At 36.8% G+C, this 21304-nt stretch overlaps 2 protein-coding genes across 2 annotated transcripts; both read right to left on the bottom strand.

Moving 5' to 3' along the window:
- Positions 1-9672: 9672 nt before the first annotated feature.
- LOC149013977 (heavy metal-associated isoprenylated plant protein 30-like) lies at positions 9673-11407 on the bottom strand. Its single transcript, XM_089159208.1, has 3 exons — positions 11107-11407; positions 10379-10454; positions 9673-10260 (listed from the first exon to the last, which is right to left on the bottom strand). The coding sequence occupies exons 1-3, from the start codon at positions 11266-11268 to the stop codon at positions 9938-9940; spliced, it is 561 nt and encodes a 186-aa protein (XP_089015334.1). The 5' UTR covers positions 11269-11407; the 3' UTR covers positions 9673-9937.
- A 2844-nt stretch (positions 11408-14251) lies between these two features.
- LOC149013976 (Heavy metal transport/detoxification superfamily protein) lies at positions 14252-15286 on the bottom strand. The gene is made up of 2 exons (XM_089159990.1): positions 15047-15286; positions 14252-14787 (listed from the first exon to the last, which is right to left on the bottom strand). The coding sequence occupies exons 1-2, from the start codon at positions 15168-15170 to the stop codon at positions 14486-14488; spliced, it is 426 nt and encodes a 141-aa protein (XP_089016116.1). The 5' UTR covers positions 15171-15286; the 3' UTR covers positions 14252-14485.
- Between the last annotated feature and the right edge of the window lie 6018 nt (positions 15287-21304).

Raw genomic sequence — 21304 nt, 5'->3', positions numbered from 1 at the left:
TCATAATAAAATAAAAGCAAAATTAATTTTAATACAATGTTTCCATTGAAGATGAACTAAGCCTAAAAATCTATATGATTTAAATTTTATTAGTGCAATAGTAAAACTATCATTATCCAGGGGGGGGGGGGGGGGGGGGGGGGGGGGGGGGGGGGGGGGGGGGGGGGGGGGGGGGGGGGGAGAAAATGGGAGGGCCAAAGGTGGGAGAGCGGGGGACCCGGTCCTGGTATTCTCTTTTTTTTTGGGGGGGTTTTTTTTTTTAAAAAAAAAAAACAATGAATTAATGGTTTCATTGGGGGGGTGGGGTTGTGGGGGTGGGGGGTGGGGGGTTGTGTTGAGGGGGGGGGGGGGGGGGGGGGGGGCGGGGCCGGGGGGGGGGGGGGGGGGGGGTTGTTTTTTTTTTTTAAAATTTCTTTCCGGGGGGGCCCCCCCACCCAAATTTTTTGTTTTTTATTTTTTATGGGGGAAGAGAACAACCATCATCCCAACCCACAAAGATCATTGTTGTTTTGTTCTATTGTGCAAATTATAAGAATTACAACGCATATGGAGATTCATTTCTTTTATTTCAGATCATTGTTCTTGCTGTTAGAATTTAAATTTACATTGCAAAATAGTTTGTCTTTACCATTATGCACATTTTAATGAAATTAGGGACGGAGAAGCAAGATCTCAATAGGCAATTCATTCACAAACTCTCTTGATTCGGGTCTTGAGACAGCCGATACTCTTTCAAATCCAAAATTGATTCTAAAATATAAGATTTTAAGAATATAATTGGCATTCAACATAGTTTCTACAAATGAGGGTTATTGAGAAATGTCATGTTAGCATTGTCAAATCAACCTCTATTAGTTTTGATAATAACAAACATGAATTATTAATATCTACATTAAGTTGTGATTGTCCAGCTCATTACTAAAGCCATTAGACCAAATCCAACTCATTGGACCAAACTCACCGGATGCTCAAGTCCAAGTCAATATCAAGTAAACTTGGACAATGAACCAATGTCAAGATGAACATCAATATCAAAAAACAAGATGATACAAAAATCAAGTCAAATTTAAAACTAAGATAAATTAGGGACTTAAGACACCTCCACGTGCACTTATATGTACTAACATTAAATTATATGCATATCATGTCACTAGACTGACCTATGACATATTAGGAGAGTGTATGAGGCTTAGGGTTGGCTATAAATAAATAACCCAATCAAATCCCTATTTTGCACTGACTATGCATTCTATGTTGCAAACGAATGTTCGTCTGACCCAGACGGTTGTTAATTTGGTCACAGAGAACCAGACGGAATTTCCGTCTTATGAGACGAACGTTCGTCTAGTCTTGACTTAAGCCCAACGGCTATTTTTTTATACAATTTTTCGTCTGAACTGAAATTTCATAGAAATTTCTATCCATTTGGAGGTTAGGCCAAACAATTGAATGACATATTTATAAGTCCAACCACTCCCATTTGAGATGCTCTACATTGCCTATTGAGCATTTACTATCTCACAACTCTTAAAACTCTCAAAGTGGTGAACAAACATTAATTACTTACCTTTCAACTTCACTAAACTTTGAAGAATATTCCAAAATTGTAAAGCAAGCTCATTGGAGTAAAGCTTGGAGTGTTTGAAGGTTACACCTATGTTAGGTAATATATTCAAATTGTATTGTTGTTCCATTATAGTATAGGTTGATTATAATTGGTAGATTGTGCTATTGCCTTATTTAAAACAAAGATTATAAAATGTGCTCTTGCCCTACTTTGAACAAATATTGTAAATAATATTCTTGTTCTATTGAACATAGATTGTAAAAGGTTTGATATCTACCTATTATATTGAAAGAAAATTACTAGTGGAATAATCTATTGAGGCTAAGAGACTCAATAGAGGAGTTGACGTAGATTTGTAAAGTCAAACCACTGTAAAATACTTGTCTTATGGATTGATTGCATTACTTTATTATCATTATAATTTATAATTTATCTTGTATTTGCAATTAAACCAAAAAATTAGGCAAGTCCACTAGTATTCACCCCCTCTCTAGGTTGCCTAAACAAGGATAATGTCATTTTTTTTACTTCTTAATTTAAAGAAGGGCAAAATATATATTACATATTCAATATTAACAGACACTTAACATCGTTAGAAGTAAGGGGCCAGTAGTAATTTCATAAAAAATGAGGTTTGATTAGTAATAAAACTAAAATATAGGGATACAATAGTAATTATTCCTATTTTTTAAAATCATGATTTTAAGAATGATATATTATAGAAAATCATGTAAAACCCTTTTTCTTTTTATTGGTAAACCATGCAAAAGCTCTTTGGTTTTGAAAAAGATTTTACAATGGAAATTTTGAATAAAAAATAAATTAAAAGACTAAGATTAGAAAAATACATCTCACTGTATCCAATGTATGTACGAATAAAATTAAGAAATGTACGTGCAAATATGAAAATGAATATGAAATCACCATATTTTTGAACTATTGGACCTTAGGCATCTCTCGATCCATGTTTTCATTCTAACTATTTGTTGGTGTGAAAAATGTATTATTAGCTCGTTCAACTGGCTTTTGATCCAGCTCGTTCCTGATCCAGTCTTGACTCTTGAGACAAAGCCAAAAATAAGAGTGGGCCACCTCTGAGGATAGGAAGTCACATTCAAAGATTAAGTCAACCCAAATAATGGAAGCAGAGATCTCTCCCAAGGAACGGAACCTTATGGAGAATGAAGAGAGAATTCATCCAATATTGTCAAGGGATAAAAAATCTCTTACTTGTCCATGCTTTTTATTGGAATATATAATTGATTTGTACCTATTGCGATGGAGGACGTGTTACAACCCTTAGATGTGTATATCGTCCAATGGAAGGTGGAGATGACTTCGTCAAAGGGGCTTGAGAGACAGGCTTGATGACCAGGCAATCTTGCCGTCATGCGGTCGTTAATGAATCAGTGGTCAGTGTCGTTTTGATGATGACATGACAGTGGCTCACGGCTGAAAGGACAATAAGTTGCCATCTCTGGGCTAGAGGGAGGGTATGAGCTGATTAGAAGCTTCCATATTTGTAGCGGGATATCAAGATCTTCTGCGCACATTTAATGCTGGAAGGGACATTGAGGGACCTCTTACTTTTATTCTTCAGCCGAGAAGTCCTCTGGAGTAGAAGTACCTTATTACCACGCTACTCTTCGTTAGGCTTCTCTATGGATAAATTTCCTGAGAAGTGCATTTTTCGAAAAGCATTCACCAAACCGTCTTGGTTCGATTGCGGTCCTCAAGTTCCAGTTTAAGCGATGATTTTCTGGTTCAAAGGTTTCGGTCGATAATACCATTGGAGTACAATTGTCATAACTGGTCGACCGGATCTGTGGATCCTCAAGCATAATAACTTTATTGATCAACAAGAGCCCTTCTCGGATATGTATCGTGAGCTCTCAATATTCTAGAATTGTGGTGGTCAAATCATTCTTAACAACCAGGTTGACTGACATACAGACCAGTTGCATTTTTTGACTTTCCAAAAATAATCGTGCAATTCCACTTATACCCCCAAAGATGACTCAATAGTCCGCTTTGCCCATGTTCCACTTTTCTAAACTATATGCATGATTTTTAACAAAGGGTCTTCATGTCGATATTGAGCCTCAAGCTTGTCTTTGCAAATGGAGATGTCCAATCATCGGTCTTCCACACCTTTGAGTCATTGAAATCTTCTTTTCATAGCCTTTTGGACGCTTCTGCGTAAACGCTATTGTTCATGAAATAAAAATAACTGCAAGTGCATGGTATCGTGTAGTTAACGGATCAATCTCATGGACATATACCAATTTAAAATTGAACTTCTTAATTGTAACGTGAGAATGCAATGATTCAAAATTTCTAACTAATTAATTAAACTAAATGAGTAGTCATAATATATACATCTAATGCGATCAAATTGAGACTATACATAACTTAACCATTCATCATCTAATAAATAAATAAAAAATAGGAATAAAATATGCAAGCAAACAATAAATAAAATAAAAGTGAAGTGATTCGAGTGCCAGTTCAATTTCTGGATCGAGGGAAGGGGAGTATAATTATAATGACTTTGACCGTAGACTCTTTATCGTAGCTTATAGTCCACTGATCTGGGGAACGGATATTAAAAAAAAATACATAAAATAAATAACAAAGCAAGTAACAAAGCAATATGTGGAAAATGGAAACTTTAACTAAAGAGAAGCACGACTAGGGGCATAACCACAATGGGGCCGGGAGCCATGATCTCCCCCCTCATTTAAAAAAAAATTTAATTCACTTAGTTTTCCATTTTTATATTAATTTCCTTAGTTTTCCATTTTTTATCTTCTCACATGTGAAATATCATTATTTTGAACTCCTCAATATTGAAAAAAGTTTTAAAGGTAAAATAATGGGTATAAATATCATTCATAATTAAAAAACTAACTTCCGAATTAAAAACTAATTCTTCAATCCCTATTTATTCTCCCCTCTCTTCTCTTTCATATTTTTTTCATATTTATGTTCTTTTCTTTCAATAAACGTGGGTTAAATGAAAATTTTGAACAAAAATCTTATTAGGTATTTAAAATGTCATTTCTAATTAGAAACTAACTCCTTAATCCCTATTTATTTTCTCATATCTCTTCTCTCCTCTCTCCTATTTTCTTCCTATTTATTCTCTTTCTTTTCTATAAATGTGGGTTAAGCAAAATTTGGGAAAAAATCTTCTCCACAATTAGGTAATAGTGTCAATCGGTATGGTTCCAACTTTGAATATAAAAAACCAGAATCGTACCATACCGAATTTAAATGGTATGGTATGGTTTCGGTATTTATAAAAACGGTTCGGTACGGTTTTGGTATTAAATCAGTACGAGAAAACGGTTTAAACACGGTATCTAGTGGGGTATAATTTGGTATGAATAAACTTACGCCACTTTTGTTATTAGTTCATTAAGATCCTAATGAAACTGTGATCAACCAATCGATAGAATTTGAAATTAACATATATAAAGCAAGTAAATCTAATTAATAGAGACAAAACAAGTAAATTTAAGAAGATGAGTGAATGATGAAACGAAAAAACTTAAATAGAGAATTAGGGATAGGGTAAAGGTAAAGTGTTTTAATTGTAAAATTACAATTTATATCCCTTAATTTGGTACGGTATGAGTACCTAAAACCGGAACCGTACCGAAGAAATTCGGTTTCGGTACGTACCATACCGATTTTTGAACGGTACAGTACGGCACGGTTTTAGACGGCACGGTTTAACGGTTTCGTTACACAATTGACACCTTTGCAATTAGGTATTCTTTTTCTTTCACAATTTATCGTTTCTCTTTTTCTCATTTTTTATATTATTCTTTTTATTTAATTTTATATTATAAATAAAATGTTTGTAGTTAGTAAGGTAACCAACTACCATTGGTTTGCATCTCTTATCTAAAAAAAAATGATTTGAATCTTCTACCAAAGAAAATTTTGTTTTGCATCTAAGTTTTTAGGGTTAAAGTCATATATATATATATATATATATATATATATATATATATATATATATATATTTTTGTATTGTTGCTTTAATTTACCTATATATTGTCCAAAAAATAAAAATCATTATTAATAATTTATATATTTTTTCAAATATGTGTGGGCCCCACAAAACATGTGGGCTTATTTTTTTAATATAATAAAATAATCTAGAAATGGGACCCCCAATGGGTCTTATAAGGGCCCACACTGCAAAAAGCATTAGTGTTCCCCAACGGAAATGTTATTTAGACTTTCATTTTTTGGCCCCTCCAATGTTGAATCCTGGTTTTGCCCCTGGGCTCGACTGTGAACATTTTTGATCAAGGACCCAAGGGGAAAGGAAAACAATAAATAAATTCTGAAAACTAAATTCTAAGTTAAGAATATGGAGGGGTAGAAAAAAAAGGAATGGATGGGGGAGAGAAGATTACTAACGAAGACTACTTACTTGCATTGACGACTTTCGAATGACAAAAAAAAAAAACTTGAACAATCGATATGAATCTCAGTCAACCTTAATAACCAGATCTGTAATGATCCAAATCTGCAATTGCTAGACCCAATTGAAACTTAAAACTTGAAACTTGAAACTTGAAACTTGAAGCTTGACTCGAAATTGAAATTGCACTGATCAAAAATAAAGAAAATACATTTGCATAAAAAAACTAAATAACTTGAATATTAATTGTATTATATAGAAAAATTGAATCTAAGCATTCAATCTAGAAACTAGAACCCCACAAAGTAATCAAAGAACTAAAAAAAACCTAAACAATCTAAAGAGAATAGAAGGATTAAAACTTAAGTCTAAGAGCGGAGGGTATATTTATAGGAGATGATGAATGATATACAAATAAAGAAATAGTATTAATAAGAATAAAGAATAAAAGTGAAATAAAAAATAAATAAAGAATAACCTAATTTCATTGGAAAATCTAGGGAATAAAAAGAGAGAGAATGAGTGTGGGTAAAAAAAAATATAGTAGTGTACAAACGTGGAGAATAAAGTGCAAAAGAAAGAGAAAAAAATATTTGGCACCTTTCCCTTCCTCCTAAAATTCTCTTCTTCTTGTGGAAAACTATTATGGGGAAACTACCTACGGCAGATATGCTCCATCTGAGAGATTGTCGTGTAGAGATCCGTTGTCACTTCTGTGGCCATCACCCCTTTTCGGCACATTACCTCTTTATCATGTGCCCTTTCACCACCCACTTATGACATTCTCTTAGGGCGCGTTTGATAACGTTCTTAAAAAACGTTTTTGGTGTTCTTTTGATCTTTGGGAACCGAAGAACGGGTTAGAGGCGTTTGATAAAACGGTTCGTTCTTCTGTTCTTTAAGAACGAACCGGTCAGAAAAATGTTCTAAATAATGTTTTTTGCAGAACATAAAAAAGATGTTTTTACCAAAGAACAGAAACGAAAGTGATAAAATTGGTTCAAATTGAAGTTTTAAAACGAGTTTATCAGACACCAACTTTATTTTTCAACCCAAAAAAGGAAAAAAAAAAAACCCAACTTATTCTATTATTAGTGTTTTGAAAATATTTTTAGAACGGATTTATCAAACACCATTTTCAAGCAAAGAACGGTCTTTTAGCACAAAAACATTAAAAAACGGTTTTGCATAAGAACTGGTTTCTCAGAATAGAAACGTTACCAAACGCATACTTAATCTTCATCATGGAATCCCACATATCCATTCGAACTTCAAATTCAAGCCCTTACCACCCAACCTGCCAGCTCTTCCCCTCACAAACAGTAGCCCTTTCACACCCTTATCGCCCTTTCTGCTCTTTGGGGATACTATAACACGATTATCCACTCTTCTACCCCCCCAAAGATTCTTGAAGCCATGTTAATTGCGTTTACAACATGCGATTCATGCGTTTTCCCCCGAACCCCTCTTCACCTCCCTGGTAAACCTATCTCTCTCATTAGGTGGGAACCTCCACCTCTGGGCAGGATCAAATTAAATGTGGACGGCTCTTCATTTATTAATCCAACATGCTCAGGGATTATTGGTCTAGCTCGTGACTCTTGTCATCAGGTGGTGTTTACTTTTAGACAAGGAATGAGCTCTCAGGATTCTCTTACAGCCGAGGCACAAGCAGTTCGTCGAGGTCTTTGCCTTGCTCTCGACTTCCAGATCACTTATATCCAAGTGGAAAGTGATAACCAGTCAGTCGCTTGTATTCTTTCCCTTACACATTCAGAATCTAGTGGGAGTTGGAAAATCTCGCACCTCATTTCCGACATCCGTAGGCTGACAGCGTCCTTTACTGAATGTTCCTTCTCCTACATTCCTCGTGAAGCCAATTTTGCAGCCGATGAACTTGCTAAATTAGCGGCCCGCATACATGATTGGTTCATGTATCGTTTCTCCCTACCCCTCTTTTTAGCTTGGGTTTTACTCTTTGACTCTTTAATGGATAAGATCCCTAGTGGATTTCAATTAAATAAATAAAACTTTTTATTTTCCCACCAAAAAAAAAAAAAAAAAGAAAAAAAAATCTTATAAGACAAGCAATGTGACTTAATTTCAGAAAAAAATAAAAATAAAATAGTAAAGTAAAAGGAATAGAAAGTAGGGAGAGAGAGAAAAATAATTAAGGAAAAAAATCTAGAAAATATAAAATTCTAATATTTGTCTAATTGTGGGCCTCATATATTTTTCAATTACAATAAAATAAAATAAAATAAAATAAAAATCCTAACTAATCTCCGCCATAGATCAAAATGGCTTATTTATTTCTAAGATATTTTGGAGTTGGTCCATCTGCGCATCTTTAGCCTATCATGCTCCAGATCAAGCCCTTTTGTACTTGAGAATTTGAACGGACCTCTTGAAGTGTAAAATTGCATGTTTAATGGGCAAAACTCTAAATATTTGCTCAAATCTTAAAAAATCCTAAAATATGTAAAAATAACATAAACCCAAAGTAGCTATACTCTAAGTGTGTAAAATGCATGTTTTATGTCCTAAGGTTTCACACATAAATATGCTTATCAGCTCTCTACATGTATATATCTTTGTGCATGCATATGCCTGTCTTGGAACACACAGGTAGATCATTAACACTCCACAGCAATTTGTTAATTTTGTGGATCTAATGGGACTCGTCGCTTTTGCAAGGTGTCTCTAGTTGCGATAGCATCCACAACATCTCCACAGCAATTTGTTAATTTTGGGCAAGGTTTGGCATGACCAAATGGTCTTCCACACCGATTTCGGAATTATAGAAATACCCCCTCTATGTGAGGAATTAAGTCGCTGCTGCCCACCTATCTTTCCTTGATCTGAGCCGAATCATTCTTTTGTATGGGAGAGATTTAATGGAGTCCGCATGGCATCCATCTTAACACTGGGCACCACAGGCTCCACCACCATGCACGTTAGATTTACCAGGGCGGCCAGCAAGATCCCCCGGTTGCATGCATGCATGCATGCATCCTTAACTACACCGCCATATATACTTGGTTCCATATAGTGCTAAAAGGTATGCCGTGAAAATGTGAAGTACCGTGTTTGCGTATCCTTGTGCATAAGCTAGCGATGCTTTGATGTTTCCTTCATGTACAAGAGAGTTAATTCAGTGAAATAATTAAGAAAGACACGAACCAACACCTAAACCCCATACCGAAGGAGTTGAGAATAGATTCCAAATTCTGATAAATTCCCCTCCTGCTTTCATAGTCGCGTAATATGCAAATGCGAAATATGGTCATCTTTTAAGGATGAGGTTCTTGAGGTTACTTTCTCAGTCCCTGCTTATCTCATCATGGAGAGCGCGCAACTGGCCAGGTTGAATAAACAAGGGTGCATGAGTGCTTGTAGGAATATAGGAATTGTACTGCATGCAAGTTGTGCCTTTTGGATGGAGAAGAACAATCCCAATGTTTGAAGACCGAATTTCTCAGATACCTTGGTATCTTTTAGTAGTTTTGTCTTTATATATATATTTTTTTATTTTTTATTTTTTATTTTCTAATTAAAAGCCGATAAAGCTATCCTTATCTTGAGAACCCTTCTTCCGCCATTAACCATATATGTTGAAGAATAATTAGAGATTGGTTGTTCTTAGATAATGTCTTTTGTTACTGCAGGACCTTAATTACGACAGAAGTACTCGTGGATCGATCTCTAATTAATTAAACATGCCATACATGCGAGGATCTAGCTAGCTAGCTAGTTAACGACAATTTACAGGGAATTGAAGAAGAAGAAGAAGAAGAAGAAGATCGAAGAAGAAGAAGGAACTAGAAGACGACAACCACGGTGAAGAGACTAAAATTACATGAGAGAGAGCAAGGGAAGGGGATATATATATATATATATATATATATAGCAGCAGCGTAGGATCACATTCACATGAGACAGCAAGCGTTGACGTTGTCGTCGTTGAACATGTTGCTGACCTTGTCGTCGCCTCTGGAAGTAGCAGGAATGACACCGTGCCTGTCTGCAATGTTATAACCATGTCTCCAGTAGTTGTAGCTCTCTTTGTAGTCGTGGGTGGTGTCCTTAAAGTAATAGTTGGCGGACGTGAAATACAAAGGTGGGTCTGGGAAGGGCCAGAATTCTGCCCTCTTCCCGCTCCTTCTCACTGCCTTCAACACCTTATTACGGTCCACGTACCCTATCACCGTCACCTTCTCCATCTCTAGGTCCACCTCCACCGAATCAACCCCTGCGCACGGATCCAACCATTTCATCATTTCATATTCTCATTTCTCGATCGTCTCCATGGATGGAGCGACTATGAACTAATTTCAGCTACAGAATTGAAACAATGTATACATACATACCTCTAAGCTTGTGTATGGCATTTTTGACAACCCTGGCGCAACCGTCGCAACACATCCTCACCTTGAGCTCCACGGTCTTGAATTTATTTTATATTATTATTATTATTTTTTTAATAAAAAATTTGGGGTTGGGAGAAAGAAGAGAGAACAAGTTAAAGACCATTCAAATAGATAAATTGCATTAAACTACACAGATTCAATCACCGTAGTTGTAAGCTTTCTCGTTGTTGCAAGGGTGGTGATTAAGATGATCAGATGCTGTAATAACCTATACTTATAATATAAGCTTTTAACTTGGCCGGATATATATATAGACATGATGAAAAATCCTGATGGTAAAGGGGGTTAGGCAATAGGCAATAGGCATGCATGTATGATAGATTTCGCCTGGGAGTCACTAAAACTCATGCATCCAAGGATCAGTGTTAATTACTTACATCCCATATATAACTATGTTAATTAGTGGAATTTCTTTTTCTTTTTCTTTTTCTTTGTTTTTGTTGGGGAGGGGAGGGGAGGGGGGTGGGGTGGGGGGTTTGGACCATGGGTAGGTTGGAACTAATAAGAGATCGACGAAATCCTTATTGAAGCTCAAACCATATGTGATTTAAATATAACTTAACTGCATATTTAGAAAGAAGTGCAGAAATTAAGCATACGTGATGGTAAAAAGAAACTGCAGAAGCTAATTAATCATCTCGATCATGGAAGAATTCAAATTAACAAACCTGCAACGACAGCGGACGAGCCTTAGGCATTTCGTTTCGATGGAAGTGGGTTCTGGTGGTTGGGTATGATTTGTGGTGGTTGCTTCGATAGAGAAAGTAAGAATAGTATTGGATGGTGGAGACGAACGAGAGTAATGTCCTCTGCAACGACGTTGAAGCCATGGGTAATAAGGCAAGTTCACAATTTAAAAGGGAAAACAAGAAGGTGGTCGGTCGTTATTGTGGGCCGGTGAAGTAAGACTGAAGACGAACTGATCCTATCTATCTTCGAGATAATATTCCTTCGATAAGGCATCGCTTCCTTAAGTTGCAATCTCTCGGAAAGAAATATATTCCAATGTTCTCTCTGTAAACAAACTTAAATATTGTAATTCCAGGAGTAGGGCAACCTTTGTTTGTGCTCGAGTGTTACGTATCCCGTTAATAGAGATGAATTAGAGTTTTGGAGTTTGATGATGATGATCCGGTGGTCATGACGTGGATCGTCCGTCCAGAAAATTTAATACATAAATAGCTGCTGCATGCCTGCTAGAACTAGAAGATCGATGAAGCATTTGGCATTTGGGCCAGGGAAGGGAATGGTATCCAAAACGTACCACATCGATGATCATCACCTTAATTAATACTTGAAAATTGAAAATATTATATGGAGAGGAGGATCTGTCATGTCACGCATGCCAATTAACAAGGCTAAGTTAATTGAAAATATTTATGTGGGTCTTGATAAAAAAAAAAAAAAAGAAGCCAGTATATATAATATATACATACATGGCATCACGGTGTGATGCCATTGAGGGGGGGGGGGTCTGATGAATTCATTATTAATAAGCAGCCAGGTAGCACTTTGAACCCTCAGAAAAAAAGAGGATTGAATTGGATGCAAAGGGGGCAAATATTCCAAAAAATATCTCTTTCTTTTTATCTTCTCGTTCCATCTTTTGCTATAAGCCCCTCCTAGCTAGCTGTTAGGCTCATAAGGCTTACAAAGTTGTATTCCCACGTTGTGATACTATACTATATATTGAGATAGGCTTAGTATCTGATCATCTAATTTATTATGCTTTTGATAAATTAGAGATAAAAGGGAGAACCTCCAGATTGACCTTTCTATAAAATTCCCCTGCACCAGTTGCAGCTAGGCAATTACGACAGATCATCGTATATATATATACGGGTGGGTATAAGGTTCCTTCCTTGTATGGGGATAGATGCTGTCTTTGAAAAATAGATCGATGTTGCAGCAGTACGTACCAAGTGCGAGTGCATGCCTCACTGCACTCACTGCACTGCACTCACTCACTGTATTAATTACACCCGTACGTCACTTCTGTCGTCCTTTGTGTTCATACCATCCCTTCCCTTGACCCTTAATTTACTCCTCCTACCCACATACTTTTCCCACGTTTGGGGGGCTATTCCGATATATAATTAATATACCATTCCACGCACCAGTGCACCACACAAGTTGTGATATGTAATCTTCAAACATACTCACGGGAAAGCTTATTACATTTTTTCGTTTTTAAAATTCTGACCATGACTTTGATGCCTCTCAAAATTGCAACTTAATTAGCAGCACTCCTCAGCCTCAGCCTCAGCCTCAGCATCATGATTCATGATGAGCTTCATCCTCATATCAAGGGATGTCCCTAGCCGCGCGCGCCAGAATTTTTGCATCCCTAACCCATGCAATCGCCTGCTTCTTCCATATAAGAACACAACACAGAGATACTACTACGTACAAAGAATTCTTCACAACTCAAAAGTCAGAAAATCCTCAATTAATGAGCATCAACAAGCAACCGATTCCAGCCTGACCTCCTCAATCTCTTCATCAAAATTTCTCAATATGATTGAACCCATACAAGTATATATGGATGGAACCAATTGGTTTTGTTTTGTTTATTTATTTATTTATTTATTTTGAGGTTAACTACCAATGGGTGCATATACCCATGGGCCATGCTAGCTTATATCATCCACAGAAGCATTTAAGAAAAACACTCTTTAGTTCAAGGGACAGTACTGGAATTTTGAGATTAAAAAGAAATTAAACACCAACAAAATTTCTCATTTTATAGTCGAATGAATAAGTACCTTAAATGGAATTTACAACTTTGTCACCACAATTAAATCGGGTTTTTGTTATGTTTGTCCTCAGGGAGTTCAATGCTATTGCACACTCCTTAGTTCGGAGGCCCAATCCATGTTAGGTCGGACAATTTGTTTACATTCCTCTCATTTGGATTGTGGAACTTAGTAACCATTTGCTTTTCAATAAAGGTAACATTACCCTTAAAAAAGAGAGAAAAAAAAAAATTCTTAAATTAACCTTTTTACCAAAAAATAAAAAAAAAAAAAAATTCCAACAAAGTGCCAAAGTCAACAATCCAAAGCACAAGCAAGTTACTACTTACGATGTGATAGTTTCGTGCTATGATATGGTTCCAGATGGCATCATTATACATTTATGTCGAGTGAGTAATTAGCCATTAGACTTGGATTTCCTTCATTCAAGTGTACGGTGCACCTAACTTTCCCTTCTCACAGCCCAAGTCATTTTCTCCACTCAGATCAGGTGCACGGTGCACCATCCACTTAAATTTTTGTCATAAACCTGTTTAGATGGATTGTGAAATATAAAGTTAGATGAAGGGTGAAAAATGAATGGAGAAAATCGAAATCGAAATCGAAATCCCTAGCTAGCCATGGCCTGAGACGTCTTAGTCAGCTGACGTGCTCGGTAGTTTTACTTTTTGCCACACTCCACCTAGAGTGGAAGTTGGAATAATGCTAATTATGCCGTCTCCATGGACAGAAATGAGAGAGAAATTACTTTTTAGATTTGATGAAGATATGGTCACAGCCGGCTAAAGGCTCAAACTTATCCGGATATATGCATGGTTGATGCATGGTTCTTACTTGTTAGTTCTTAGAGGGAGGGAGGGACTAGGGAGGGAGATGATGTAGAGGACGGATAGAGAGATTGTCGTTGAATCGGGGCAACTAATTACGTATATATAATCTTGATTCCCTTTGGGTGGGCTAGAGCCCAGAGCCTAGAGCTCGAATATAAGGATCAAGGTCGAGGCCGAGACAGGACTACAGGAATCTAATTCAGTTGTTATCGGTTAATTGGCCCATTTTGTTTTACCCAAAAAACAAGAAGGTTGCAGGTTGCAGGCCGGCCCATTCTAAATAGTTTTGATTCAAAGCAAAGCTGTACATGCACACTACACACTACACACTAGTATTCTTGTGTTAATTTCCGGACTCATTCTTAAATTCCTCACTAGTACTTAGTTACTAATTACTCTGCCTGCCTTGCAGTTGGGAATCCAGTCTCACTACATGGAATCTAATTTTAAGCAAGCACTAATTAATGCTTGCGACGATAGGATCTTAGCAAGTCAGCCTTGTGATTCTTCCATGTCTTCCAGTGGAGACTGAGAGACCGGAGCTTGTGGGGAACGACGCTCATCACGGTTGTGTACGTGGCAGCAGGAGGTGGAGACGAAGGAAAATCGGGTTGGCGATGGCCGAGGAGGAGGTCGTGGTCTATGTCCCAGAAACGAGCTTCCCTTCTCTTTCTCCTGATGGTGGCCAGCACATCGTATCTGTTGCAGATACCCCACACGGTCACCTTCTGTAGTTTGTAATCCACCGTTACTGAGTATATCCCTGTTAATTAATCTGCAGATATGTCAATTCAATTTAATTTAATTTAATTACTTCGTCCTAGACCACTAGACCACTAGACCACCAGACCACCAGTCCATTAGACCAGACCAGACCAGACCAGACAACATTAATCTTTACGTACTATATATATATAAAAAGTCAAGTAATATCTAAACCTGACCAAGGCAAATTAACCATGCATTCTCTTCTTCTATGGCCTATGCTACTTTCTCGATCTCGTACGTACGTACGTACGTACCTCTGAAGTGGGAGAGGGCCTTCTTTATTTTCTTCCCGCAACCGTAAGAGTATAAAGGAACCATCATTTCTACGTGCTGTGGCTCCACACTCACGGAACCGGGAATAATTTGCAGGTTCGTCATTCGATCGATCGGTCGGTCGGTCGATCAGCTGTCTGTTTTTCTGACTTGGAGATCAAAGCAAAGTTACGTACGTCTAGCTTAACGCATGCATATATGCCATGTATTGCTAAACCCCTTACCAAGAGATCGATTGACCCTTCCCTCGATGATCGACGATACATATATATCTAATACTTACGAGTAGCCAGCCTTAATTTCCTTCTTTAATTATGCTGTTTGTAATTAATTAGTTTCACCGGTAGAACAAGAAAATGAAAAGGCAACCACAGAAAGAAAAATCTCCTATCCTCCTTGCATGAGTGAGTGACTCTGTCATCAATCTTCTTTTCACTTTCACTTTCACTTTCACCACCGACCCACTTTTGCGCTTTTTGTTTTTTTTTTTTCTTTCTTTCTTTTTTCAAACCGTTCGTGGCCGACTGAGGAGACCATGATTTTGGGGAGGGTTCTCTGCATTCTTCGTAATTAAGCAAACATTTCTAAATATATATGAATAAAATAAATCATATAGAGAATATATTGCGGAGAAGGATGGACTGAGTCGAAGTCGAAGAGTGAGCCTGAGTGGAGTGGAGTGGAGTGGAGTGGATCCCGAGTGGTACCGATGTAAATGCGTGGCACCATGTGGCCCACGTACCAACTACCAACCCAGCTATTACAACTTTAATTTTCATAACTTTAACCTCAAAATTCTAAAGTGATCATCGTCAATCGTGTAAATAAGTCTTATAGGCCGGTGTTTGTAACTTTGTACCGAATTTGGGTGGACCCTTTTTTTTTTTTTTCCTTTTACCTATATATTATATCTATCTATACATACATGATACATCTATTCATTACATTAATGAGAATTTACGAATTAAGACTACGTATGACGACGGAGCTTTGTTCCTGTTCCTTCCTAGGAGGGAAAAGAGAAAAGAAAAGCCTCGTAGCTAGCTGACACATTATTCTTCCTGTTCATTGTAAATTCCAAAAGGAGGTTTCTTTTGATTTGAGTTATTGAGTACTTCTCAGGTCCGTTAAAAGGCAGCGTGACACGCCACTCCACGCCGCCATGCCCATGTTAACACGTGGGATCAACCAGTTTTGAGCAGCCACTAAGCCCCACCACCATCCACTACGGTACTACCAACAGGATCTGCTGCTGCCGTGTCCCGACTCCCGAGGCTGAATCAGATATCTTGGGATCGTCAGGGTCCACCATGTGCAAGTGCAACCCACGTTCCCTCTCTCTAATCTCTAATCTCTAACTTGGAGATGAAGATTATTGCGTTCGAGGAAACGATTTCCATTTTCATTTTCTTCAGCGAAAGAAATTAAATAAATAAATAAAGGCTTAATAGGATGGTTAGGATCCGGTGGTCCCATCTCTCAGTAGAGACTGGAGAGGGTGCGGGTTCAAACCGTACCGACAGCATTTAATTCATTACGAAATAATATAATATATACTCTCATAGTCTCATACCCCCTATATATATATATATATATATAAATAAAATATATTATCATCAAAGGTGTGCTGCTTCTGCTATGGTAGTGGTAGTAATTCGAAAAACTAATCCAAACTCTCAAAAAAATGACAATGTGACACCGCGATAACATGCCATGGATTTTTTGAAAAACTAATAGGAAGGTTTTCGTTTTAAAAGCTTTAATTAATTTTCTCCCTCTCCCAAATGACATGGAAGATGGATATTTGATGGATTCAAATCCTAAATCCTTTTGCAGTGCTCAACATGAATGTCTATCCACCAACCAATTCTTAATGAGTATCACGTGTCCTTATCTATTTTCAACCTTTATTTCATGATATTTTTAAATTGGCCTAACTACTTTGGTTCATGAGTCAAACCAACTTATATATAATCTAGTGTTGAAAATAGATAAGGGACATGTGGCGCTCATTGAGAGTTGGTTGCTGGATGACCACTCACTTGGGGATTGCAGAGAATTAGAATCCAGATTTGATTACCTTTCTCCTTCAGCTATTGCTAACCAACTATATCGTACCCTCAAATATTCATTCTACTAATAATTGTTATGTTTTAACCTAAATTTTTGTATCTAATTTGGGAGATGGATCCATATTGACATATTTTGGTGGGTGACCTAAATGACTAATTTTCGGAGATTTGTGGTTGAAGCGAAGGCGGCCCAAGCCCATGGCCCACCACTAATTTTGGCTTGTGGAGGAGGTGTGGGGGGCAAAACCCCCGCGATGTAGTACGACCCGACCCGATGGGTCAACCTGTTTACTCGATTGGAATTTCTATATACTATATATGTATCTTATGTTTAATTACGACATATTTGAGAGACTTGAGATTTTCAATTTTTGGGTGAGTTCTTGTAATGTCATTATTGGCGATTAGTTGTAAGATCTCCTTTTGTTCTTCTTTTATATAGTGAAAAACTATTTTTTTTTGCCAATGGACGTAACATATCATATCGGTATATGAACAATGTTAAATCTCTTTGTTTTCATTTATTTTTCGATTCGTTATTTTGTGGTGTTTGTTATAACAATAATTTAGATATTTAACCCGTATACGGACGATTGAATGGTCCCTTTCATTTTCGATCCTAACAAATTGTTGTATTACTACTAGAAAGTTCTTCAATGTAGTCTAATAATGAATTCAGTGTTTCACAAAAAAAACAAATAATAATAATAAATATTTAATTACCAGCGTCGGATCTAATTTGCTTGCTGTCCCATTTTTATTTATTTTCTTTCTTTTAAAATATACGGAAGCAACATCTACCTCAACTTATTAATATGAAAAGAAAGAAAAAAAAAGATGTTAATATTAATTATTTTAAAGAAAATTATAGATTACACGCTTTAATGGGGTCTAAATTTTGGTTGCACGCTTTAGTGTCCTAAATTTTAGATTGTACACTTTCAAAATTACAAGTTTCATACTTCTAGCATTCCATCCATTAGTGTTAACTCATGTTTATATTGCTTTCATTAAACTCAAATGACATAAATACTCTTTTGAACCTTCCTATATCCAATCCTTTAGGTAGGTGACCCATCTTCTACCTATACCTCGCCAGAAACTACCCACCCCTGCTGGAAAATCTCTTCACCCCCTCTTCTCTCTCTCTCTCTCTCTCTCTGCAAATCCAGGGAAAATTACAATTTTTTAGTTGTGCATGATATAGGCAACGTTTTCACTATTGGCATCCACAAGCTCATCTCTTCTCTTCTTTTCCACTGCTAGTGTCCACAAGCTTATTTGTTTAGAGATTGCATCTCTTGCCAAGGTTTCAAGTTTACCTCTCTTAGGACTTGGAGAGGGATCCACCGATTGTTGTGGATAGTAGGGTTCAGCAATCAAACCTCATGAAGGTTATCCAAAAGGCTATTGTTGAAGTCATGGTTACTCAGCAAGAAATGTTGCTTAGAGGATGTGTAAGCGAAAAGTTATAATTTTTCCTAGATTTGTAGAGAGAGAGAGAGGGGGTGATTTTCTGTAGGGGAAGGTCGGGGCAACAATCACCGGTAGGGGTGGTTAATTTCCGATAACGTAGCTAGGCGGTTTTCGACCAGGTGTAGGTAGAAGATGGGCGAAGGGTTTCTCATAATTTTTTGCTGTAAAAAATTAATTCTAACCTCAAATACAGATAATTGTAATTTTGAAATTTACACATGCAGTTTTTATTTATATATATATATATATATATATATATATATATATATATTTTTTTTTTAACAAACACGGTTTTTTTATATATAGGGAAATTGGAACGGGACATTACACATGCATTTTATTAACCCAGTAACGGGATTTTACAGCGGGATCGCAAATGTCGGATCTGGAGCAGAGTGATCAAGACTAGATGCAAGTGCAACAAGCGTTGGTTGGGATTCTCATCGCTGAAGAGCTGAGGGTGTGGGACCCGCTCTATGACGTAGACGGGAGGATAATAAGACAGAAAAAGCGCTGCGGGAGAACGAAATGCTAATACCTGCTTAGCGTCTTCACCCATTGGCCCAATCAAGCCCCACGCTCGTGTGAGAGAAAAGAGAAACTAACGCGAGTTAATTCGCGTTATAGAGAAGGAGAAGGAGAAGGAGAAGGAGGCAAAGGCAAAGGCAAAGCAAGGAAAGAAACGAAGAGTTAAAACGAGTGTTGTTTTTATATATATATATATATATATATATATATATATATATATACACAAGTGAAAGAGCTAGCACTCCCAAGTCCCAACAAAGTATTAGCTCTTTGCATCCAAAGCACATGCAAAGGGGGAAGAACCAACGGTGGAATGTTACGCTGATTTATAGATTTGAGAGGAAGAGGAATATTGAGGAGGGTTAAAGAGGGAATATCAACAAAAAAAAGCTTCATTAATGTGCCGGACGGTCCGGTCCGGTCCGGTCCTATTGAAGCAAAGTCCAATAATTGATGGTTTTTTAGACCTTGTTTTCATTATATTCATTACCCACTTAATTAAATAATGGCCAATATTACCTGCTTTCAATCCGATGAACTTGAAATATTAAAAGTTACCCATCTATATATTAACTTTGAGATTGAAATAAGTAAATAACCATCTTGACCGTCAGGAGTGATGGAAAATATAAAATTTTATAAAATCTCACTTCATTTTTCAAATTCACAAAAAACCTGCTTTGGAGTTTGGCCTTGCTGTCATAATTTTTAATTCAATCTCAACCAGCCTTGCAAATATTTCGGAGAGGGTTTACATCGATCTTTATGCTCAGGGAAGTAGAGAGAAAACTCAGTGTCTTTGAGCTCTCTGAGTTTTCCTTCTCTTTCAAAGCTTAAACTGAAATTTTCCATCTCTTGATCTCTACTTGTTATTGTATGACTGCCAATTAGTAGAACCTAGAAATCCGCCAAACACAAGGAAGAGATTCATAAGCTAGATCTCTGCCAAAAGCCGTGATTCCGCTTGCATTTCTTCCCCTCAGGCTTCTGCTTTGAGGTAATATTCGTTTCATACGATTTCTTTGTTTTTCCTCCACATTTTATCTTTAGTTTCAAGGAACTTGCTGCTCTGTTTCTTAGATCAGGATTTTATCCCTTTTGTGATCGTTCTATTGTTAATTTGAGAAATTAGTCGACCAAGAATATCAAATCTGTCTTCACTTCTGTGTTTTTGTTCAAGAAAATCTTGATATGGCTTTGTTTTATGTTATTTTGACAATTTGTTTGTGCTAAGTTTTGCTTTCTTTAGTTTTTTAAAGTTGTTCTTTCTGGTTTCAAGTTTTCGAGAGTTCTGGTACCCAATCTATCAGAAACTGTAGGTTTTCTAGAGTTATTAGATTGCAGAGAAACTGAACTTTTAAGGATTTTGCGCTCTTATGGTTGGTTTTCTCCACCACTCCTGCTCCGTAGAGAGTTTGGATTTTGTGTTCTTACACAATTGGTCTTTTTCTTCCTGCTGTTCGCCTGCAGATTTGTTGTATTCTCGCCAAAATCTTTGATTTCTTCTTCTCTTTGTCTCTATCTGACTGTGTGCGCTGTGGTTTCTATGACTTCTCTTCTACTCCTTACCTGTCCAGAAGGTGCCTCATCGTTGATTTCTCCATTTTCTCTGATTTTCCCCCTGAAATCTAATTTCTTCTGTCAAGTTCCAACTTTGAAAATTTCTTTATCAATACTCTTCTATGTAACGAATTTCACGGGGATTTTTTTTGTAATGATCATTTCAATCTCAAAGATACTACAAAAGCAACTGTGGGTAACTTAATATTCCAAGTTCACCAGATAGCATATAATATTCGCTACTTAAGTGGATAAAATAAAATAAAAAATGATTTTTTTTTTAAAATTTTATATTTCCAATGATAAAGGATTTTCGAAAGTTTAAGTATACCTTTCGTAATTTCTACCTCATCAATGAACAATGGTTTAAACACTCCTTTAACTGTTTGATAAAAACTGTACTCAGAAATATAGTAGAATAAATTAGTGTTGTGGTAAAACATTATGGTTTAAGTTAATGAACCAGACCAGATAATTGGGCTAGGTCCAAGGGCTGAAATCCGGACCAAAGAGGATCCATTAGGCACTTCTCGGACTGGCCACTACAGTTGGCTAAATATGACTTCTCAATAGAGAATATGACAAATATAATACTCAGCATCT

This window comes from Hakea prostrata, chromosome 6 (assembly GCF_041222555.1).
Source record: "Hakea prostrata isolate BN-2017 chromosome 6, UWA_Hpros_2, whole genome shotgun sequence".
Taxonomy (NCBI): Eukaryota; Viridiplantae; Streptophyta; class Magnoliopsida; order Proteales; family Proteaceae; genus Hakea; species Hakea prostrata.
The sequence above is the reverse complement of the archived record's forward strand: the minus strand, read 5'-3'. Positions and strand labels throughout refer to the sequence as shown.

Excerpts from the sequence above, each read along its gene's own strand:
- LOC149013976 (XM_089159990.1), bottom strand. The coding sequence starts at position 15,170 with ATGACGAACCTGCAAATTATTCCCGGTTCCGTGAGTGTGGAGCCACAG. Across the intron at positions 14,788-15,046 it reads GGCCCTCTCCCACTTCAGAG|GGATATACTCAGTAACGGTG; the intron begins GTACGTACGTAC and ends ATTAATTAACAG.
- LOC149013977 (XM_089159208.1), bottom strand. The coding sequence starts at position 11,268 with ATGGCTTCAACGTCGTTGCAGAGGACATTACTCTCGTTCGTCTCCACC. Across the intron at positions 10,455-11,106 it reads CTCGTCCGCTGTCGTTGCAG|ACCGTGGAGCTCAAGGTGAG; the intron begins GTTTGTTAATTT and ends AATAAATTCAAG. Across the intron at positions 10,261-10,378 it reads TGCCATACACAAGCTTAGAG|GGGTTGATTCGGTGGAGGTG; the intron begins GTATGTATGTAT and ends ATCCGTGCGCAG.